The sequence below is a fragment of the Heptranchias perlo genome, chromosome 40 (genome assembly GCF_035084215.1).
Source record: "Heptranchias perlo isolate sHepPer1 chromosome 40, sHepPer1.hap1, whole genome shotgun sequence".
Taxonomy (NCBI): domain Eukaryota; kingdom Metazoa; phylum Chordata; class Chondrichthyes; order Hexanchiformes; family Hexanchidae; genus Heptranchias; species Heptranchias perlo.
In genome coordinates this window covers 8,075,218-8,094,725 of record NC_090364.1, presented here as the reverse complement: position 1 = coordinate 8,094,725, position 19,508 = coordinate 8,075,218, and the positions used below count along the sequence as shown (strand labels likewise).

Sequence of the window (19,508 nt, the reverse complement as noted above, 5' to 3'; positions counted from 1 at the left end):
GAGTGTCATCAACCCCACAACCATACACTTCAATGTTCTACCCTGCTACCCCCCCCCCCCACCACCATTGCCTTCCCTTCGTGCTAGATCAACTGGCAACTGACTCCTTCATTAACCCATCTCAGGACCTCCTTCTCAGTGAACCTCAGTGGATCAGTTCTGTTGTGCATTTCCTCAAATGGTCTCAACATGAGCTCAGGTAGAACTAATCTCCCTTTAACCACATGAAGGGCCTTCAGCACTCTTCACGTCCATTACTGAATTGGCCCAGAGCTTGAGTATTGGAGTGTGAGGGAGCCATCGGCAATGCAGTGTTTCCCTGAGGAATGGAAGATAAATCACTGGATAGGGGTCTGGGGGCTGATGTTTGAGGATGCTTTCTCCCTTGCTCTTCCCTCCCCCCTGCCTCCCAGACATGCTAATGAACTGGCTCCTTCAGCATCTGCCAGACTGCCAGTTCCATTGACGGTAAGTGAGAAGACATGTTGTGAGACCTAAGCCACACGTTAATCTGTTTGTAGGAGGGGTCCTGAACACTTTGTGTTGAGGGGCTGTATTCGTCAGTGGGTTATAGTTACTGTATCTCATTGTTTCCTATAACGTTTAGGTAACAGCTGGACAGAAACTATCTCAGAAAATAATATAAAAAGAATTTAAAGTGAGGGATGGGATGTGGTGTTGGCTGTTCCCTTGTCTGTCCCCCTCTCAGACTCCAGTTTAAATCCAGCCCAAAGTGATGGCGGAAATCTCCTCTCTCTGGCAACTCTAAGGGCTTAAGTGGAATGAGTTTGGGCAATCTTAATCCAACACATAGTGCATATGGAGCCACAGAATGAAACCGCACTAAATTGGTCATCTCATTTGGAGGGGCCACAAAGATGGAAATATGTCAGCTTAGTGTGGTAGGGAAACTCTTCCAAGACTAAGAGTGAAGCACATTGGTGAGGCAAAACAAAGGGAGCTTTACTCTGTATCTAATCCCTGCTGTACCTGATCTGGGAGTGCTGGATGAGACATAAGAAATAGAAGCAGGAGTAGGCCATACGGCCCCTCGAGCCTGCTCCGCCATTCAATCAGATCATGGCTGATCGTCGACCTCAATTCCACTTTCCTGCCCGAACCCCATATCCCTTGATTCCCCTGTACAGTTAGAGGGCGCTTTACTGTGCAATACCTGACTTGGGAGTGCTTGACGGGACAGTGTAGAGAGAGCTTTACGCTGCATCTGACTCTTGCTGTACCTGATCTGGGAGTGCTTGACGGGACGGTGTAGAGAGAGCTTTACACTGCATCTGACTCTTGCTGTACCTGATCTGGGAGTGCTTGACGGGACGGTGTAGAGCGAGCTTTACACTGCATCTGACCCATGTTATACTTGATTTGGGAGTGATTAGGGCAGTACAGAGGGAGCTTTACTCTGGTCAGGTACAGCATGGGATAGATGCAGAGAGTACTCGATGCTGTACCTGGGTTCCATTTCCCTGCGCACCGGCAGGTGGTTTCATGCTGTATTTCTCCCCTTCACATGCTGGTTAACGCCTTTTTTTTTTATCTTGCAGACTTGCTAAGAAGTCGTGGTTTGGAAACTTTATCAACCTGGACAAAGAAGAACAGATATTTGCTGTCATCAGGGATAAACCTCTGAGCTCCATCAAAGCAGACATTGTGCACGCCTTCCTCTCAGTGAGATCCCACCCATTTCTTCTTCCGAAATCAGTTTAAATGCGGTTTGTGCTCTCTCAGAAGGCATAGAAGTGAACCATAGAGTCCAGGTTGTTGCTGATCTGTGCTGGGTTCGCTGATCTCAACCAGGGCGGGAGTATGGGCACTACAATTGGCCTCAGTGCCCTTATTGTAGGGATTGGGGGGGGGGCGGTGGGGGGGGATATATTTAATCCGGGCCTCCTGTTCTGGTCACCTCCCCGCTTCGTGCATGTGCATGAAGTCAGTTTAGGTGCCCCCAATATTCTGCTGACATTCAGGCCCAGGCTTTCCGCCTCCCCTGCGCCGATTGTTCAGCAGACCTGGGGCAGGTGGAACGCTCTGTCCCTACTGTTTACCAATATGTGGGTCCAGTCCATACACAATTCGCCTGCTCATATGTGGGCGGACGTGCCGTGTTTCCTGCCGTTTCCTCTGCTCCAACATTGGACGCGGGGGCTGCCAGTTAGGCCCAAGTGCTCAAAGGTCGGCATGGGGTGGGGGGATGGCCTTGGGGCATATAGAGGAGCTTGTGCAGGCGTTGTCAGGGTGCTGCCATGTAGAGGCCCCACCGTCCAGGGGCCATCTCTTTTTCCCGCTGTGCTAGGCTGCCGAGGCCTTCCACAGTAAGTCTCCGTTTCCTCCCCCCCCCACCGCGGATGGACGAGGGGTTGCCAACCCTCCAGGATTGCTCTGAAGTCTCAGGGAATTGAAGATTAATCTCCAGGACGCTGCTGCGAGCAACACCCAGGGAGAGAAATCATAGGGGCATTCAAAAAAATTATGTATTTTTCTTCATTTTCCTTGAACACTTTTTATTTGTTATAAAAATGTTGGCGATGGGGAGGAAAGGCTGTTTGAATGATTCTTGACTGTCAGTCATTCGGGTAATGAAGAGTGTTCACTTTCCAGTTGGCCATGGGAAGGCGGGACGTCATGAGGACGGATGTGTCGGGTGACCAATGGCGGGAGTGTGGGGACGGGGCGGTTGGAGGCAGTGGGTCGTGTGCTGGGACCTCCAGGAATACGTCCAACCAGCGATGGTAACCCTAAGACGGGTGCAACTCTTTGTCAGAGGCCAGGAAGTCTGCCCCCTCTACGTCAATGACCCCGGTGCCAGAATTATGGCCGAGGCGAGGCAGGGCTTCTCGGGGCGGACGTGCAACCCAATTAAGGACGGAAAATTCTAGGCCTTCCTATTTCAGCTCGCAGATGGATAACGGCCACTTTTCAGTATCAGGGGAAGGACTGTTGGTGCTTGTGGAACCTTGACCCAATAAGATTCAGAGCAATCGGGGGAGGAGGGAATAGAAGAAGAGAAAATCGTGAATTTATGGCCCAATAAATCTTTGTTTTCCTGCAGATTCCCAGTTTGAGTCACAGCGTTATCTCACAGACAAGTTTCCGTGCAGAGTACAAATCGGTAGGAGGCCCGACTGTCTTCCAGAAACCTGTGAAGTTCCAGGTGGACATCACGTACGCAGAAGGGAGCGAGGCACAGAAAGAGAACGGGATTTATTCTGTCACATTCACACTAATGTCAGGTGAGGAACAATCGGAGAGAACTAGAGGCATCTCCCAGGTAAAGTAATTTCTGTAATTTACTGGAAAACTCAGTTAAGATTCTTTAGTTTTTGTGTGTACAAAAAAAATCCTGTAAAAGTTAAAACCAACAGGAAAGATAGATTGGCCTTGGAGGGGGCGCAGCACAGATTCAATAGATTGATACCGGGGCTTAGAGGATTAAATTATGAGGACATGTTGCATAAACTTGGCTTGTGTTCCCTTGAGTATAGGAGATTGAGGGTGATCTGATCGAGGTGCTTAAAGTGTTAAAAAGATTCAATAGGGTAGATACAGAGAAACTATTTCCTCTGGTGGGGGAATTAAGACCGAGGGGGCATAACCTTATATTGAGAGCTAGGCCATTTAGGAGGGAAAGCAAGAAGCACTACTTCACACAAAGGGTGGTACACATCTGGAACTCTCTCCCCCAAAAGGCTGTGGATGCTGGGGGATAATTGGAGCTTTCACGACTAAATTCGATAGATTTTTGTTAGGAGAGGGTATCAAGGGGTATGGAGATAAGGTGGGTAAATGGAGTTGAGGTACAGATCAGCCGTGATCTAACTGCATGGCGGTGTAGGCTCGAGGGGCTGAATGGCCTACTCCTGTTCCTAATGTTTCTACCAATCCCTGATCTGTGCAGTTAGGTTGCTGCCATTGGGACTGGCACTCTGGGTGACTAAGGAGAGGTATCAACCTGCATTCCTGCTCTAGATCACTGTCCAGAGGCTCCTGCTGCCAGGTCCGCGTGTGTGGAGATCTGTGAGAGCAGTTGGTCTCTCAGTGGTGGCGCCCTCCGAGGTCGGATAGCTTGCCAGCACTCACTGTCCAGACTCACACCTGAAGACTGGGTGAGGGATCAGAAAGTGGCTGGCACCTGTGCGCCCAGCAGGACTCAGCCTCTTCAGAGGAGGAGGGCAGACAAGGCTCTGGTTAGGTCAGCTCAACATGTGTGGCTGTTGGGGCACTTTAATTGGCCTCAGCGCCCCTTGGCTAGGGCAGGCAAAAAGTTCAGGCTGATTTTCTGCTGTTCTATGATCCCCCTCCCCCCCACCAGAAAATGTGCTTGTACGGATGTTGGGTGAGGGCATGGTTTGATCACACTAGTAGGAGTGACATTTTCGCCAAGATCAGGACCAAATAACCATAGTATCTAATCTCATACACGAAGATTGTTGGGGAAGTGCGGAGTTTGCGTGGGGAACTATAGTCCAGAAAGAATCAGCAATTTCAGGAGAGGAGAGAATTGTAGGACTAATAATGTAATCCTGCGGGACCCATGGAAGTTGGGACAGGGCTGGCGTGGGTTGGAGGCACAGTGCAGGATGGCACACATCCCTCTCAGTATGTAAAATGTCAGCCTGCTGCCCCCAGAGCCTTCCACCCTGTGCGGAACAGCCCCGCTTCAAAGGGCATTTGGGCCGGGAATTTCCTCGGACCTGCTTCCGCTCCTCCGCCGTACCTTCCTCGGAAGAATGACAGGCATAAATGGGAGTTTGCATCTCTCGCCCGGTGAAATTATGGCAGTGGCGCAAGGGGCATTTCCGAGAAGATTGCCAGCCTGAGAGTCAACCACATAGTGAGGGACTGGAATCGTCTGTAGGCCAGATCAAGTAGAGAGGGCAGGTTCCCCATCCTAAAGAACATTAATGAACCTCTTTAAATGCAACAATCCGGAAGCTATTATTGTCCTATTTTTTTCTGATGCCAGCCCACAAATTACCAGATTTATTAAATTCACAAATTGCCACAGTGGGATTTGAACTCACAACCAGTTGCTAGGCCAGTACCATAACCACTACATATACTTTATTGAACGTTAACAGGATCTTTGTCTCCATTAGGGCCCAGCCGCAGGTTTAAGAGAGTCGTGGAAACAATCCAAGCACAGTTATTAAGTGCGCACGATCAGCCCTTGGTTCAGGCACTCGCAGGTATGTGATCAATACCGCTAGGCCTGTACAGTACTGTTCCACTGTATATTGTGGCTATGTGTGTGTAATAAGCGTGCATGTTTGTACATGAACCACTGTGCGTGAACTAGTTGCTTTAGGAATGTGATATGCAAAGAAACTTGAATATCAATTGAGCGGGCAGAGTTAACAATGCTGAGGTAGTGAGAAGGAGTAGCCGAGTACAGTAACAGAGTGTGTTGCAGTGTAATATGTTAGGCTGAAGATTCAATACCCTCGGAGGGTGGCCCTCTAGGCCCCAGCTGGGAAAGACTAAGTGGAATGGAAAATATGAGAACCAAATGGAAAAGTTGACAATGGGTAGACAACTGGGGGAGCCTGATGACCCCATCTAGTAGAATCCACAGCCAATCTGGTTATGCCCAATGGGCTAAAGATCTTAACTGGGTTTGAAATAGATTGTAGGCATCGTTCAATGCTTCAGTAGATACCGTCCCAGAACAGTGCCCCTCGAAAGAGCTCAAAATCCCGACTCAATCTACAGAAGGTTCTGGAAGAGTTGCACCCCATCCCATGTTTCTCGGTCATTCAAACATACGTAACAAAAGGTGAGTAATGACCATTAGGCCCATCAGTGCTCACCCTGTCCGTTAGACGGTGCAACCTTGTGCATCAAGCTCCCCAACCGCTACTACTGCTAACTCCTGGAGAGGCAAAAGAAACCTGTGGCCAATTTCAGGAAAACCTCTGGGAAAATCCTCCCAATTCCCTAAAGCAATCAAGCATGGTTACCCGTGATTCATCACTAAATGAACCTCAAATAACACACACATTCCACCACCCCCCCCATCTCATTTCGTTAGGAACATAGGACTATACAAATGAGCTCCATCCATTGGGATGGATCCCAAAGATCAGTCCTTACCCCACTTTCCCACTGATGGGCCTGTCTGCCAAAAACTTTTTCAACGCCCCCTTAAAACTTGTAACAAGTGGGTCATCACATTCTGGGTGGCATTGATGCCACTTTGGTTCCACAATGCAATTTTCAGGTTCCTTCAGGAATTATTCCAATGTACTGAGTCCTTTAATGGCTGTCTCTTTTCCTTTGGCCATGCAGTGTTCCTAGGTTGGGGGGCAGTCTGCTTCCGTGGCCTCTCCTTAAAATTGCCATGAAGTGCACAGGAGCGACTGGGAGAAACCACACGCCTCCTTATCCCAGTGGTGCAGTAAGGTGGGGGATCTGCTATGTGGGGAACCTAGCACATCACCCCCAAGCTGTCCGAGTGCTGATCTCTTCAAAAAAGAAAGGCCCCCAAAAGACTTAGTGCGTAAATACACTGCCTGGTGCAGCACTGAGCTGCACAGGCCAGATGGTCTCGGGTTCCATCCCCAGTCTGTGCTGAGTTAGGGGCAACAGTAGGAATGCTACAATTGGCATCAGTGCTAAGATGGAGAAATTGTAAACAATTTTACAACACCAAGTTATAGTCCAGCAATTTTATTTTAAATTCACAAGCTTTCGGAGACTTCCTCCTTCCTCCGAAAGCTTGTGAATTTAAAATAAAATTGCTGGACTATAACTTGGTGTTGTAAAATTGTTTACAATTGTCAACCCCAGTCCATCACCGGCATCTCCACATCAAGATGGAGAAAAGTCAATCAGCCAGGGTTTTCACTCTTGATCACTATCCAGTGACCCGGGCTGCAAAGCACACGTGTGACGTGTGGCAAAAATCGAGTAGGGCTGGGCTGTAATATCTCCACGGCCAAATAGCCTGCCAAAACACATCGTCAAGGTTGTCGCAGGAAGAACGACAATGTAGGTGAGGTACTGAAGGGTTAGCGGCTGTGAAACCATGCCCCAACAAGGAGTCAGCACCGTCAGGAGAGGAAAGACGAAAATTAGAGGAAGAATAAGGAATGGTTGAGTGAGGTGAAATATTATAGCATGGTTACAGCACAGAAAGAGGAAATTCGGCCCATCGAGCCCGTGCCGGCTCTTTGTAAGAGCAATCCAGTTAGTCCCATTCCTCCACTCTTTTCCTGTAGCCCTGCAAATTTTTTCCTTTCAAGTATTTATCTAATTCCTTTTTGAAAGATACGATTGAATCTGCTACCACCACCCTTTCAGGCAGCACATTCCAGATCATATCTACTCGCTGTGTTAAAAAAGATTTTCCGAATGTCGCCTTTGGTTCTTTTGTCAATCACCTTAAATCTGTGACCCCGGTTCCACCAATGGGAACAGTTTCTCTTTATTTATTATTATCTCTTTATTTGAAGACTTCAATCAAATCTCCCCTTAACCTTCTCTGCTGTAAGGAGAACAACCCCAGCTTCTCCACTCTATCCATGTAACTGAAGTCCCTCATCCCTGGAACCATGCTCGTAAATCTTTTCTGCATTCTCTCTGAGGCCTTCACATCCTCCCTAGAGTGCGGTGCCCAGAATTGGACACAATACTCCAGTTGTGGCCGAACCAGTGTTTTATAAAGGTTCAACATAACTTCTTTGCTTTTGTACTCTATGCCTCTGTTTATAAAGCCCAGAGTCCCGTATGCTTTTTTTTAAAGCCGCTTTCTCAACCTGTCCTGCCACTTTCAAAGATTTGTGTACATATACCCCCAGGTATCTGTGTTCCTGCACCTCCCTTTAGAACTGTACCATTTAGTTTGTATTGCCTCTCCTCATTCTTTCTGCCAAAATGTATCACTCCGCACTTCTCTGCATTAAATTTCATCTGCCACGTGTCCGCCCATTCCACCAGCCTGTCTATATCCTCTTGAAGTCCATTACTATCCTCCTCATTGTTTACTACACTTCCAAGTTTTGTGTCATAGCACTGTGGGAGAACCTTCACCACACGGACTGCAGCGGTTCAAGAAGGCGGCTCACCACCACCTTCTCAAGGGCAATTAGAGATGGGTAATAAATGCCGTCCTCGCCAGCGACGCCCACATCCCATGAACGAATTTTTAAAAAATTTGAAATTGTACCCTATACACCCAAGTCCAAGTCATTAATATTTATCAAAAAATGCAGTGGTCCTAGTAAGATGTCCTGTTAAGATGATTACGAGACAATAATTTGTGACGGATTATTTGATTTTATCTAAAATAAAAACAGAACATTCTGGGAGCGTAAGGCAGGTCTGTTAGCATCCTTTAATATTTCAGATGGAGATCTTCATCAGGACTTAGTGCTGACATTCAGATCAAGGGGGTCTACCTGAAATGTTAACCTGTCTTTTCCAGATGCTGACGCACCAGGACGTGTCTCTCTAGAATTTTCCGTCAGTTTTCCAGTACTAGCAGATTCTTCTTATTTTGCCATTTTATTTTACTCTCTCTCTCTCTCTCTCTCTCTGCCTCCTCAGATGAAAAAAACGGGCAATATAGCCATCCTTCAGGGACTTCAATCCGTGGGGCCCAAAGCATGCCCAGGGCGTGGAATGACTCAGAGTCCGTGGAGCACTTCAGGCGGGGAGACTCCAAACACTCATCCTCTTTGAAAGAGAAACCCAAGCTTTTATCTTCCAATGGCACACAAAGTCAACCGTAAAAATCAAGCAAAAACAAAACTTATTTCAAAGCGAGGCTTCTCACGTTGTCTTTGTGAGGATGTAAATATCTTTAAACATGAAGAAAAACGGAACTGAATATGTCCTCTATAGTCCCATTTCACTTTATTATTTAAGGATTGTACAAGCCACCACTCAAAGATGGGGCCTGCGCCCTCGGAGTTGACGCACCCACGACGCTCGTGTCTGCTTCAGGAAATTACGGGACTTGTTTCCACGGTAACCGTCTTCAACTGACAACCCAGTGTAACGTCGAACTGAGGGTCTTGAGGTTTGTGCCCTGCAAACCGTTCCCCGCCTCCTTCACTGCCCCTGTTCCCACTGAAAAGGCCAGAAGGGAATGGTGTGGGGGCGGGGGTGGGGGGTGGGATCTGCTTATGTCCTAGACCCACGCAGATATCTGAGGCAAATCCAGTCCAGGAAGTTTAGCGGAATCCTCTTTCTATTTGCATCCAGCACTTTGTAGCCATGTGGGTCGGGTTGGTTCAGATAAAGTCAAAGGAAAAGCAAGTACTTTTATACAGTTCTTTCCCAGTTTATTGCTGACACTGCAGACTGGTAGAACCAGTGCTGTTTTATGCAAATGTTGCCCGCCCCGCTCCAGCCCACGCAAGAGGCTTCAACAGCGACTTATAGGTCCGAGCGCCACTGAAGCACAAACATCAATCGATATATTATTAAGTGAATGGCTTTAAAAGGGCAAAACTCAATTCCTCTTTGAAAACGCGAGGGACATTTCAACTGTTAACCGCCTTCTCCATCCCGTGCTCCGGGGCCACAAGGTTGTGGAGAAACCCATTCCCAGAACGTTGTGTCTAATTCACTATGCGGGCGGCCATGTTTTTTGCTTTACTTTCTGCTTGCTTCCGACATTGTTGTGGACAAGCTTCTCATTAAGAGTGGTTCCGGAGCGGCTGTGATGGCTAAGAGTATTTTTTGCGGCTCAGCATTCTGAATGATACGTCGCTAGAACGCGGACTGTTTATATTGAAACATTGGGCCCCATCTCTGATCTCTGTGTTCTAGGACAAAATGTAAGACACCATGATGAATCACAGGAACTGGGGCTGGAAATGAGTCTGGCTTTGGTGCCTCTCTTCTAACATGGAGTTCTAAAAGGTTCTTTTTAACACGTTTCGCCCTTCAACTCATCGGCGTAGAGCTCGACAGAGAGAGGGGGACGTGGTGAGGTGTAGACCGCAACAGACATATAGGGGTCGATTTTAACTGTTCCCGCCAGGCAGGAAACGGGCAGCAGCAGGCCTGTTTTACAACCCGACTGATTTTCCTTCCCAGTGACTTGAAGGCGGGAACCATTAAAATCAACCCCATCGTTAGACGAAAAGAGAAACAAGAGAAGTAGAGACCGTACAGGGCTAAAGAAAGATGGACATCGGCAGATACACAGAAGCAGAAAGAAAGAAATAGTCAGAGATAGGTAGACACAGTCAGGAGTGACCAAAACAAGACACAGAAACTATTCCAATTGAGTTAGCGGCAAGAGCAGTAATATACTTAGTATGTGTGCTGGGTGCGAGATCTCCACCCTTCTCTATGCTCCACTTCGATACTTGGGGGTTATTTGAAGCCAACAGGGGACGCAGAATCCCTCATCACTAGCCGAGAGACTTTGTCATCTCCATTAAAACCAGAATTAGAATTGGCCTGCCTTCCACCAGATGGAATATGGAAAAAATAACTCTCACATATTAAATAAAAGTCTGGAGTACCCCACTATTCACCGCCAAGTAGGGTTCACTGAATGGGCATTAAACAATTTGAAAATTGCTCGACTCCCCGTGGCCGAGAGCGAATGTGGTACTGATTTTGTGCTAGTCTCCGCTCCTTTGCTGGGGTGCAGTTTTACAGGAGCCAGCAGCCCTCTGGTACCTCACTCAAGTGGCCCTTCTTCAGGAGTCTGGATGGTGAAGTCAGCCACAAACACAGCCCTGTCCTCAATCTGATATGCACACACCCATGTTGTCCCTCAGGGGTCACTGGCTAGCTCTCAAGAGCATTTTTCCCCCCCTCCCTGGCCCCAGGAATACTAATGAAACTACTGCATCCAGAATGTTCCCCTAGTTGAGATTGGCTAATAACCCACCATAAGTAGGAATGGTGGAGTAGAGTGCGGAGAGTCTGGTACATAGATTGGCCCTGTAATTCCACAGTATTCTCCCACTCTCCCACCATCGTGGTGGGTCTCTGCTGTTTGCCTGGGGTTTCTGCCAGATTACAGTGGGAGACCTGGAGAATATCTACAGAATTTCAGGGATGTAGTGTTTGTGTTGGAAGCTAATCCTTCTGCACAAAAGAAACTTCTCTTCAATCAGCTCATGCTCCATAATGTTGAGATAAGCTTTTATTATCACCAAGTATAAATGAAGGAGGCAGTTTGGCCCATCAAGCTCATCTTGCCATAGAAACAGCAATCCCACCACAGCATCTAACTGCCTTGTGAATGGCTCTGGAGTTTGTGCCTCCTTTATGCGACCCAGAGAGAACGGTTTGGTTAGGGCAGTTAATGTCTTGACCTAGGTTTCTTAATAATGAAAAAAGCCCCCAGTGCTAGCCTTTGTTCTGCCCTCGGTGTTTTGCATCGATTGGCAGAGACTTGGGAAGCTGGCTGGGGGAATGAAAGGAAGGAAGTTAAACACAAACAGCGCACAGTACCAATAATCACTCTACCATCATAAAAACAAAATTTAATATCAACATAATTGGCTTGGAAAGAAATATACCCTGAACCTCTCCCAGTCTGAACGTGTCGGTTCCCGTTGGTTGGGGTGAGTAGGGGAAGGTTTGTACTTGACGGTGGAAGTTTAGACACTAGGCTGGACAGACCAACACAAAGCATCCATCCTGTCCCATGGGGTTCTGCCACCGCCATTTCTTTCCTAGCCCTTTTCCTGATCATAGTTCTGTATGTTGAACTCCTGTATGTACACAATGTCCAAGTGTGTTTTTTTTAAAAGTTAATAATATGCAGTAAAGCTGAATGTGCTGTATACCCAGTTCAGAGATTATTACACAGTACAGCACTCAAAGAATTAAAAGTTTGCTACGGACGATTTTAAAAGCAGCAGGATGCTTACATGCAAGGTGGGGTTTTTCTCCCTGCCCGCCACATGTTTTCTTTGACTCCATCGATATAGTACTTCCTCATCAACTGAACACACCTGTAAATTTGTATATGAATTTAGTGGGCTAGTTTAAATTAACAAATAAAGTCATATACGAGAAATAAGTCAGCCTTAGTGTTTTTTAAAAAAAAAATTCAAAGTTCAAACTGCGCAAATTTAAACACAAAACGTCATACCATAAAGGGATGCAAAGCACTGTTGCACTGGAATGGTGCTGACACCAGAGGCTCTGACTGCAGCACTTGGGGTCCTTGGTAGAATTGTTGCTTTGTCTGGCTGTGGGTCTGCACTCTCAGCCTGCCTGGCTCTGGTTGCTCCTGCTGGGATTCTAAGCTGATTCCTTGCTCCCCGAAAAGAAGTACCAATGAACTGCTTTTGGGAGGAAAATTGGATCCCTGTTTCCATTCACTTATTGTTTTCCCTTCCTGTGGGAAAGTGCATTGTCGCTTGGTAAGTGGCATTATTGAAATCAGGAGCCCATTGTGGAATAATTGCAGGCACAGATCTGTGCTCATTGTTGTCATGTAAGTGCAGGGGAGGGAGGAAACTACTGTACTCTGTCAATGGGGAAGAGGAAGTACTTTACTCACTAATGGTGGGGAGTACTGAATGGGGTCCAGTACTTCCCCAACCCTTTAACAGTTCTACAGCATTCTTTAAGAGTGGCCCACGAGCAAGACATTGGTTAGAATTGTAGCTCGGAAAAGTAACACTGAAGGATTTTAACATCATTGATTCTTTTGAGGTTATGCTTTGCTTCAGAACAAGTTATCAGGTAAAATTGTATCAGGCATAATTTCCATACAAACCTGTGGAGGGATTTTGAATGGAGACTATGGGCACCCTTATCTTTGCATCAGGTATTTGGATGCATCCAGTAAAGTCCAAGATTTGTTCCTTAGTCTGTGGCAAGTTAGGCAGTTTCAGCCAGGGCAACAATAGGAGCATGATGATTGCCTTCAGCACCACTAGGCTACGAGGGGAAATCCAGTGCCCCTGTCAGAAAGGGTGTTCGTGTGTCTCAGATCAGGACAGAATTGGGTTCAGCAGTGATCCATGGTTGAATAGCCTGCCCCCACTGTCTAGACTTACACATTAAGAATGTCCACTGACAAGGGAGGAAGGGGGACTGGTGCCTGTAAAACATGGGCATGTTCAAGAGAGAAGAGAAAGTTGGAGCAAGATTTTCTTTTATTACATCCTGTATTAACAGACTACTATAGGCTTCCTGTAAATTAACTCATTGTAGCATCAAGATAGCACCATCAGTGCAGTTGTGGGTTGAAGCCAAAACATTATGCTGCAGCTATACAAAACCCTGGTTAGACCGCACCTAGAGTACTGTGAGCAGTTCTGGGCACCGCACCTTCGGAAGGACATATTGGCCTTGGAGGGAGTGCAGCGTAGGTTTACTAGAATGATACCCAGACTTCAAGGGTTAAGTTACGAGGAGAGATTACACAAATTGGGGTTGTATTCTCGAGAGTTTTGAAGGTTAAGGGGTGATCTGATCGAAGTTTAAAAGATATTAAAGGGGAACAGATAGGGTGGATAGAGAGAAACTATTTCCACTGGTTGGGGATTTTAGGAGTAGGGGGCACAGTCTAAAAATTAGAGCCAGACCTTTCAGGAGTGAGATTAGAAAACATTTCTACACACAAAGGGTGGTAGAAGTTTGGAACGCTCTTCCGCAAACAGCAATTGATACTAGCTCAATTGCTAAAATTAAATCTGAGATAGATAGCTTTTTGGCAACCAAAGGTATTAAGGGATATGGGCCAAAGGCAGGTATATGGAGTTAAGATCATGGCTGATCTGTGATCTATCAAATGGCAGAGCAGGTACGAGGGGCTGAATGGCCTACTCCTGTTCCTATGTTCCTTCTATGTTCCTATCCCTTTTGATCTAGTACAGTCAGCTTGTAAGTGCACCCTTTCGTGTTGGGCAATCATGGAGTGCACTAACAGTGACAGTGAGCAGCTGGGGAACCTGCATTATCTTGCCATTCCCATCCCCACTTATTATAACTACTGGTGGATCATCTTTGACACTGCAACAATAAGTCAGATAGTGTTTTATAAGGACAGGAGTGTTATACCATGCAACATATTCTGTTGCTAAGGTGAAGCTGTACTGCTTTAAGTTCACAATGTCTAATTGCCGTTAAGTAAACACAGGGTGAAGTCTGGTTTGCTCTTTTACATTGTCTCACATCTTTAACACTGAAATGTGACAAATACATGCTAGATGCAAGACTATATAATGATAACAGCAGAAAAAAAGTTTTTAAAAATCTGAAAAACATTGAAGAATGCCAGAAACCACACACGTTCAGTGAATGTTAGAATTACTCTTTTATTTTACAGTTTTCTTGTTGAGATGCAATGTATGATCTTAAGAGTTATATTACATCCAGTATTAACAGACTACTATAGGCTTCCTGTAAATTAACAACTCATTGTAGCAACAAGATAGCACCATCAGTGCAGTTGTGGGTTGAAGCCAAAACATCCCTTTTGATCTAGTACAGTCAGCTTGTAAGCGCACCCTTTCCTGTTAGGCAATCATGGAGTGCACTAACAGTGACAGTGAGCAGCTGGGGACCCCGCATTATCCTGCCACCCCCATCACAAGCCTAAGGGCTCCTAATGAGACATCAATAAGAGAGGAATAAAATCAAAAAGTCCACAAGAAAGCAAATCAAATTATATGAAAGATAACTGGGGTGTAATTTGTCTCAGTACCTCATTACAATGCACCACACCTGGCTATGTTACAGGCACCCTCATCACTAGTTCAGAAGTAGCAGTAGAAATCAAAATATAAGATTATTAAAGTTCAAAGATGAGATGATGCAACAGAAATCATTATCTATCAACACTCCTTCACACAACCAAGATCGAGAATGATTCTTCCTCGGAGTAAACCCAACCTACTTTACTTTCTGTGGAATGGGAGTTACCCACATGGGAATGTCAACGAGAAAAGTTCCACATTGTAATTCCACTGAGAAATGATTATGCTCATATGCCAAGTCAAGCAGTTGAGTTCCAGTCCACTAGCCTGGGAGTGAAGCATCCAGAGAACACATGCCCCAGCTGCACAGAGCTGCACAATAATTCTATATTTTTTTAAAAAAACACTACATCTGCCAACCAAAAAGGATGCCATGGCTTCAGAATGGCAGAGACTGGCTTCATCGCCACTCAAGAACATCAGCACAGTCCAACATAGCGGGAGCCTTTAACCCTGATATATATATATTCACACAATGTATGTGACCGTTCCTGCTACATGGCCAAATACACCAGTGGTTCTGTCACCAAACACGCAGCCATTTCTACATGTTCTTATTTTAAGATCTTTGCTCCACACACACACACACACACACACACACACACACACACAAAAAAAAATTTAAAACGGTAAAATTAAAGTCCTGCACTTGCTAACACAATGCACAGTGGACACAGCAGGGAGTGGTCATTCTGGCTGTAAAAAAAACCTTTCTGTGACATCAGGCAACATAACTCATTCATACTTTCAGCTCTCATGAATTCAGCCGAGATGCCTCGTTGGTTTCCAAACCCCCCTCACTCCCAGTTGTGCAGGCAATTTCTATAAATGGCATATGATACGTCTTTCTCTAATTCCCCTCTCCCTCCACCACACAAAAAAAACATTAACTAACGTTTGGAATTGTAGGCACCCAGTCTTCAAATCATTTTCTACTCGGAAGCAGGCGGTTCCCCTCTCCAACCTCCTCCCTTTATGCTGCTTCTTGCTCGAGCGTGCCACTGCCTCTTGTTTCAGGAGAGGGACCTTGTGTGCTGCCCGCCTGCATTTGCGCCGATCTCTGTCGGTGCATAGGATCCAGAAAGCAAACACATGGGGTCGGTCTCTCTGCAATTGCAGAACTAAAACCAGCACCCTTATCCTGAACAGTAGACCCATATCTTCTTGAATCTACATTGCCACACAATAGAGTGCAGCCAAGAGAGAGAGAGATCCGTATGTCGCCTGCACTCCTGTAGAGTAAATATGCTAAAACCTACTCAAATCCTGGATTAAAAATTATTGTAATATGCACTTATACCATGCAAAAGTAAAATGGTGCTACCTGGTACTCCAAGCACCTGCCAGTTACTCCCAGCGAAGTAATCCTGTTCTGCTCCAGTCAACAACAAAAATAAAAGCACCATGCCAAAATAAATAGTATTTGCACTTGACAGGAAAAAAAAGTTAAAACTTTCAGCCACCACTGAGATTCTTAAATATTTTATAATAACTTTTGTGAAAACGACCTTACCACATAGCAAATCAGGATACGGTTAATAAAATTAACAGGTTAATAAATGTATTGAAATACATCGCATTGTTACGGTCTTTAAACAAAAACGTGGAAACATAAACCTGGCACCTCAAACCCATTCCACTTCAAATGTCTCTGACAGTGTGCGCAGTGGTGACCACCCAATCTGGCCCAATTAACAAGCAGGCACTTCCACTTCCACTTCCACTTCCCCTCCCCCCTGTCCCTGCCCCTCCCCCTCCCCCCTCCCCCTCCCCCTCCCAAACAGCGTCCTTCACTGTAAAGTAACTCATTTAGAGTCATGATGTGGAGATGCCGGTGATGGACTGGGGTTAACAATTGTAAACAATTTTACAACACCAAGACTTCCACACCGCCTGAGGAAGGGGAAAGCCCCCGAAAGCTTGTGGGATTAAAAATAAAATCGTTGGACTATAACTTGGTGTTGTAAAATTGTTTACATTTAGAGTCAGGTTGTTACCACCAATGTTCTAAAAACCAAAACAGAGAAAATTAAAATTAAAGCTAATTTACTAATGACCGAAGTCCATGAGTTGCTCATTTGTAACCACCCCTTCCTTTCCTGAAGGGGCTGGCCCTGACTGGGGTATGATTCTACTGATGGAGAATGAACAAACACTCTTAATTACAGCCATTGAAAACAAAACTTTTAAAACACACATCTGATGAGAAATTAATTAAACCACAGACCAGGACCGTGGAATTTACTGGACCTCAGTTATTGCCAGTACGCAAGATCTATGGTTTGCTTACTCTCTTGTGTTTCATGATTTACCTATCTCACATTCAACAGAGAAAAAGAGCTACTCTTTAGATGTTATATCTGTTCTGATGTCACAGCTGTTTCTTTGTGAAGCTGCAACAGTGGGATTGGCCTCCAGTGCTTACAAAGGTCGTTTTAAATTGAGCTGAGAAAAGAACTTAAAAATTGCTTTTGTCAAAGCTTCTGCTGAACACGCACGATAGCGAGGGTGGGGGGGGGGGGGGGGGGGAAGAGAAGAAAGGAGGAAAAAAAGAGCTCATTAATAGGTCAGGCAAACCTTTCCACAATGATAAAGATCTTTAGAATCTGCTCCGGAATCAAAGCTCTCAGGAAAATATAGATAAGTGTCAGGATCTTGAGGATATCATACATAGCTCCTCAACTCTTCTGTGACCACAGTAGATCCATGGCAACACAAGAAGAAAGTGCTCACAGGCATTTACTTCAATTAGTCTTGTGGTCATATCAAAACGCACAAGATTAAAATATTGGTGACCAGAAAAAAAAACAGGCCATGGGGCACAATCCAAATGGTTTCAAGACTATAAACCACTATTTCACACTAAAACACCCCCCCTCCCAACTAGTCTAGTTGTAACTGGGGAGTGAGAGCTAGTGTCTTTACCCGCTGTTTTTATTCCAACATGTTCAACGTTAATTTGGTTCCAAATCATGCAAGGGCAAGCCGCAGTAAAATTCATACAAATGACAAGAAGATGTAAACCCATTGGCACAAGGGGAAGGTGATTCACACCCACAATTCTGAGATCATCAGAACTATTTTCACCTATCCCACCACTCCCAAGTCAGTAGTGTAGTACATTAAAATTAAAATAAAAGAAATAGAACTTTCAGCAGTCTTAATCCTGCCCCACAAACATGGATTACAGCACAAACCAGCCCTAATTTGGCACCGACTGGTAATCTCGCTCAAAGGAGGGTGGGAAATGGAAAAATGTCAGCAAGGCGGCTCTTTTCTGAGACTGCAAAGTTGTTGGGAAAGAGCAGAGGGGACTTTACTCTGCAACTAATCCATTCTATATTTGACCATACGGACAACGGAAAGTGTTCCATTCCTCTTTCACTCCGACCAGCACAAAAATTCATGCCCAGAAGAGTCAAGTATAAACCAGTTTTATGGAACAGGTACTTTTTGATGTTATGTGACATCAGCTCACAGATAACTAATGAAGATTGCTTCATGCGGGGTATAAAAGGAGCTGTAGGTCACAGAGAACCTGCTCATCCATTGTAGGCTATCCTCAATAGAGCTCACTTGATGGCACCAACCAATTATACAACTAGAAAAAAGGAGCTGGGAAAGGAGAAGGGGGCAGGAATAGCAGCATTCCCCTTGAAGCAAAAGCTGTGTCCAAGCTTGGTTTCAAATATAGCCCCGGAATTGTTAACAAATAAAACCAACAAAAAAACACTACATACATACAACAGAAGCCTTTATCCATTCTAACCCACAACCCATATAATTTATTTTGTAAGGATCTTGCCGATCTCATTTTCTACCTGCAGATTTGCAGCATCCGTGCCACATTCCGTGCCAAAACAAACAATGGCAAAGGAGGACCTAGTGAAAAACTGGATACTTCACCGGTGACAGCGAATGACATCAGTTATTTCATGAACGCGACAGATCCACAACTAGCAGCAAGCAAGTTATGGCAATCTTCTGCTGAAGTGAAAGAACTCATTGCACGCCGTCACTGGGGTGCTTAAGGGGGAGGGGGCTAAATGACACCATATACAGTTTAGTATCAGTAGACAAAGATGGCATTCAGTGAGGCCATCATAAAGGATAACCGCAGTACTGGGGGTTCAACGTAGTCACCATTTTGGGCCACTTAGAATCACTGATTTGTTGGTCACATGTTACTTCAACGTTGCCATGGGCAACATGATCTCTGAAGTTATTCTTTCCACTAAAGAAAATATTTCTAATATCCACAATGTGCACTGGCCGTCCGGCTCATCTGTGGTTGACATGGTTCTGGGGCTGCGGTGCACCACTGAGGAGAACTTCCGTTAAGTCCCTCATCACGGCTGTTTCCTTGGGGTCGACGAGATTGAACTCCCTGACAAAAATCAGAAAGTGCGTGTACAAGGTGTTGAGGTGTGGGTACAGTTCAAGGGCCACGACTTCCTTGAAGTGGGCATAGTAGATGTGAGCAAGAACATGGAAGAGGTAGCGGCTGATCTTCTGAACGAGCGATTCAAAGGAACTTGGAAACTCTTTACCTGTCGGCAAAATGGGAGACCAGTCAACTTCACAAAGGCAGCAATTTTTCTACATTTGACTGGACAGTCATGTGCACAGACAAGCGTGCGCACACTATCGCAAAACAGATTAATGGTGGGTGTGTGAATTTTTTGTCCCATATCCAATTGATGTATGAGAAATAGTATAATTGTAGAATTTGTCCTCTTAAGGTTGGGTGTTGGGTGTGAATGAAGAGAGCGTTTTGAGCAGTTTAACACCACGGTAAAGTATTGG

The 19,508-nt window shown here is 45.6% G+C and overlaps 2 protein-coding genes across 3 annotated transcripts in view; one reads left to right on the top strand and one right to left on the bottom strand.

Moving 5' to 3' along the window:
* The window catches only part of LOC137305358 (serine/threonine-protein kinase BRSK2-like), a 134,688-nt gene extending 125,619 nt beyond the window's left edge, over positions 1–9,069 (top strand). Inside the window, exons 16-19 of the mRNA XM_067974194.1 lie at positions 1,560–1,683; positions 3,065–3,245; positions 5,112–5,201; positions 8,560–9,069. Of these exons, the coding sequence (XP_067830295.1) occupies positions 1,560–1,683; positions 3,065–3,245; positions 5,112–5,201; positions 8,560–8,744 (580 nt within the window). The 3' untranslated portion in view covers positions 8,745–9,069. The remainder of the gene's footprint in view (positions 1–1,559; positions 1,684–3,064; positions 3,246–5,111; positions 5,202–8,559) is intronic.
* A 7,409-nt stretch (positions 9,070–16,478) lies between these two features.
* Positions 16,479–19,508, bottom strand: part of LOC137305646 (MOB kinase activator 2-like) — a 41,850-nt gene continuing 38,820 nt past the window's right edge. For both annotated transcript variants that reach the window (XM_067974534.1, XM_067974533.1), the window contains exon 5: positions 16,479–19,252. In XM_067974534.1, the coding sequence (XP_067830635.1) occupies positions 18,984–19,252 (269 nt within the window). In that variant the 3' untranslated portion in view covers positions 16,479–18,983. The remainder of the gene's footprint in view (positions 19,253–19,508) is intronic.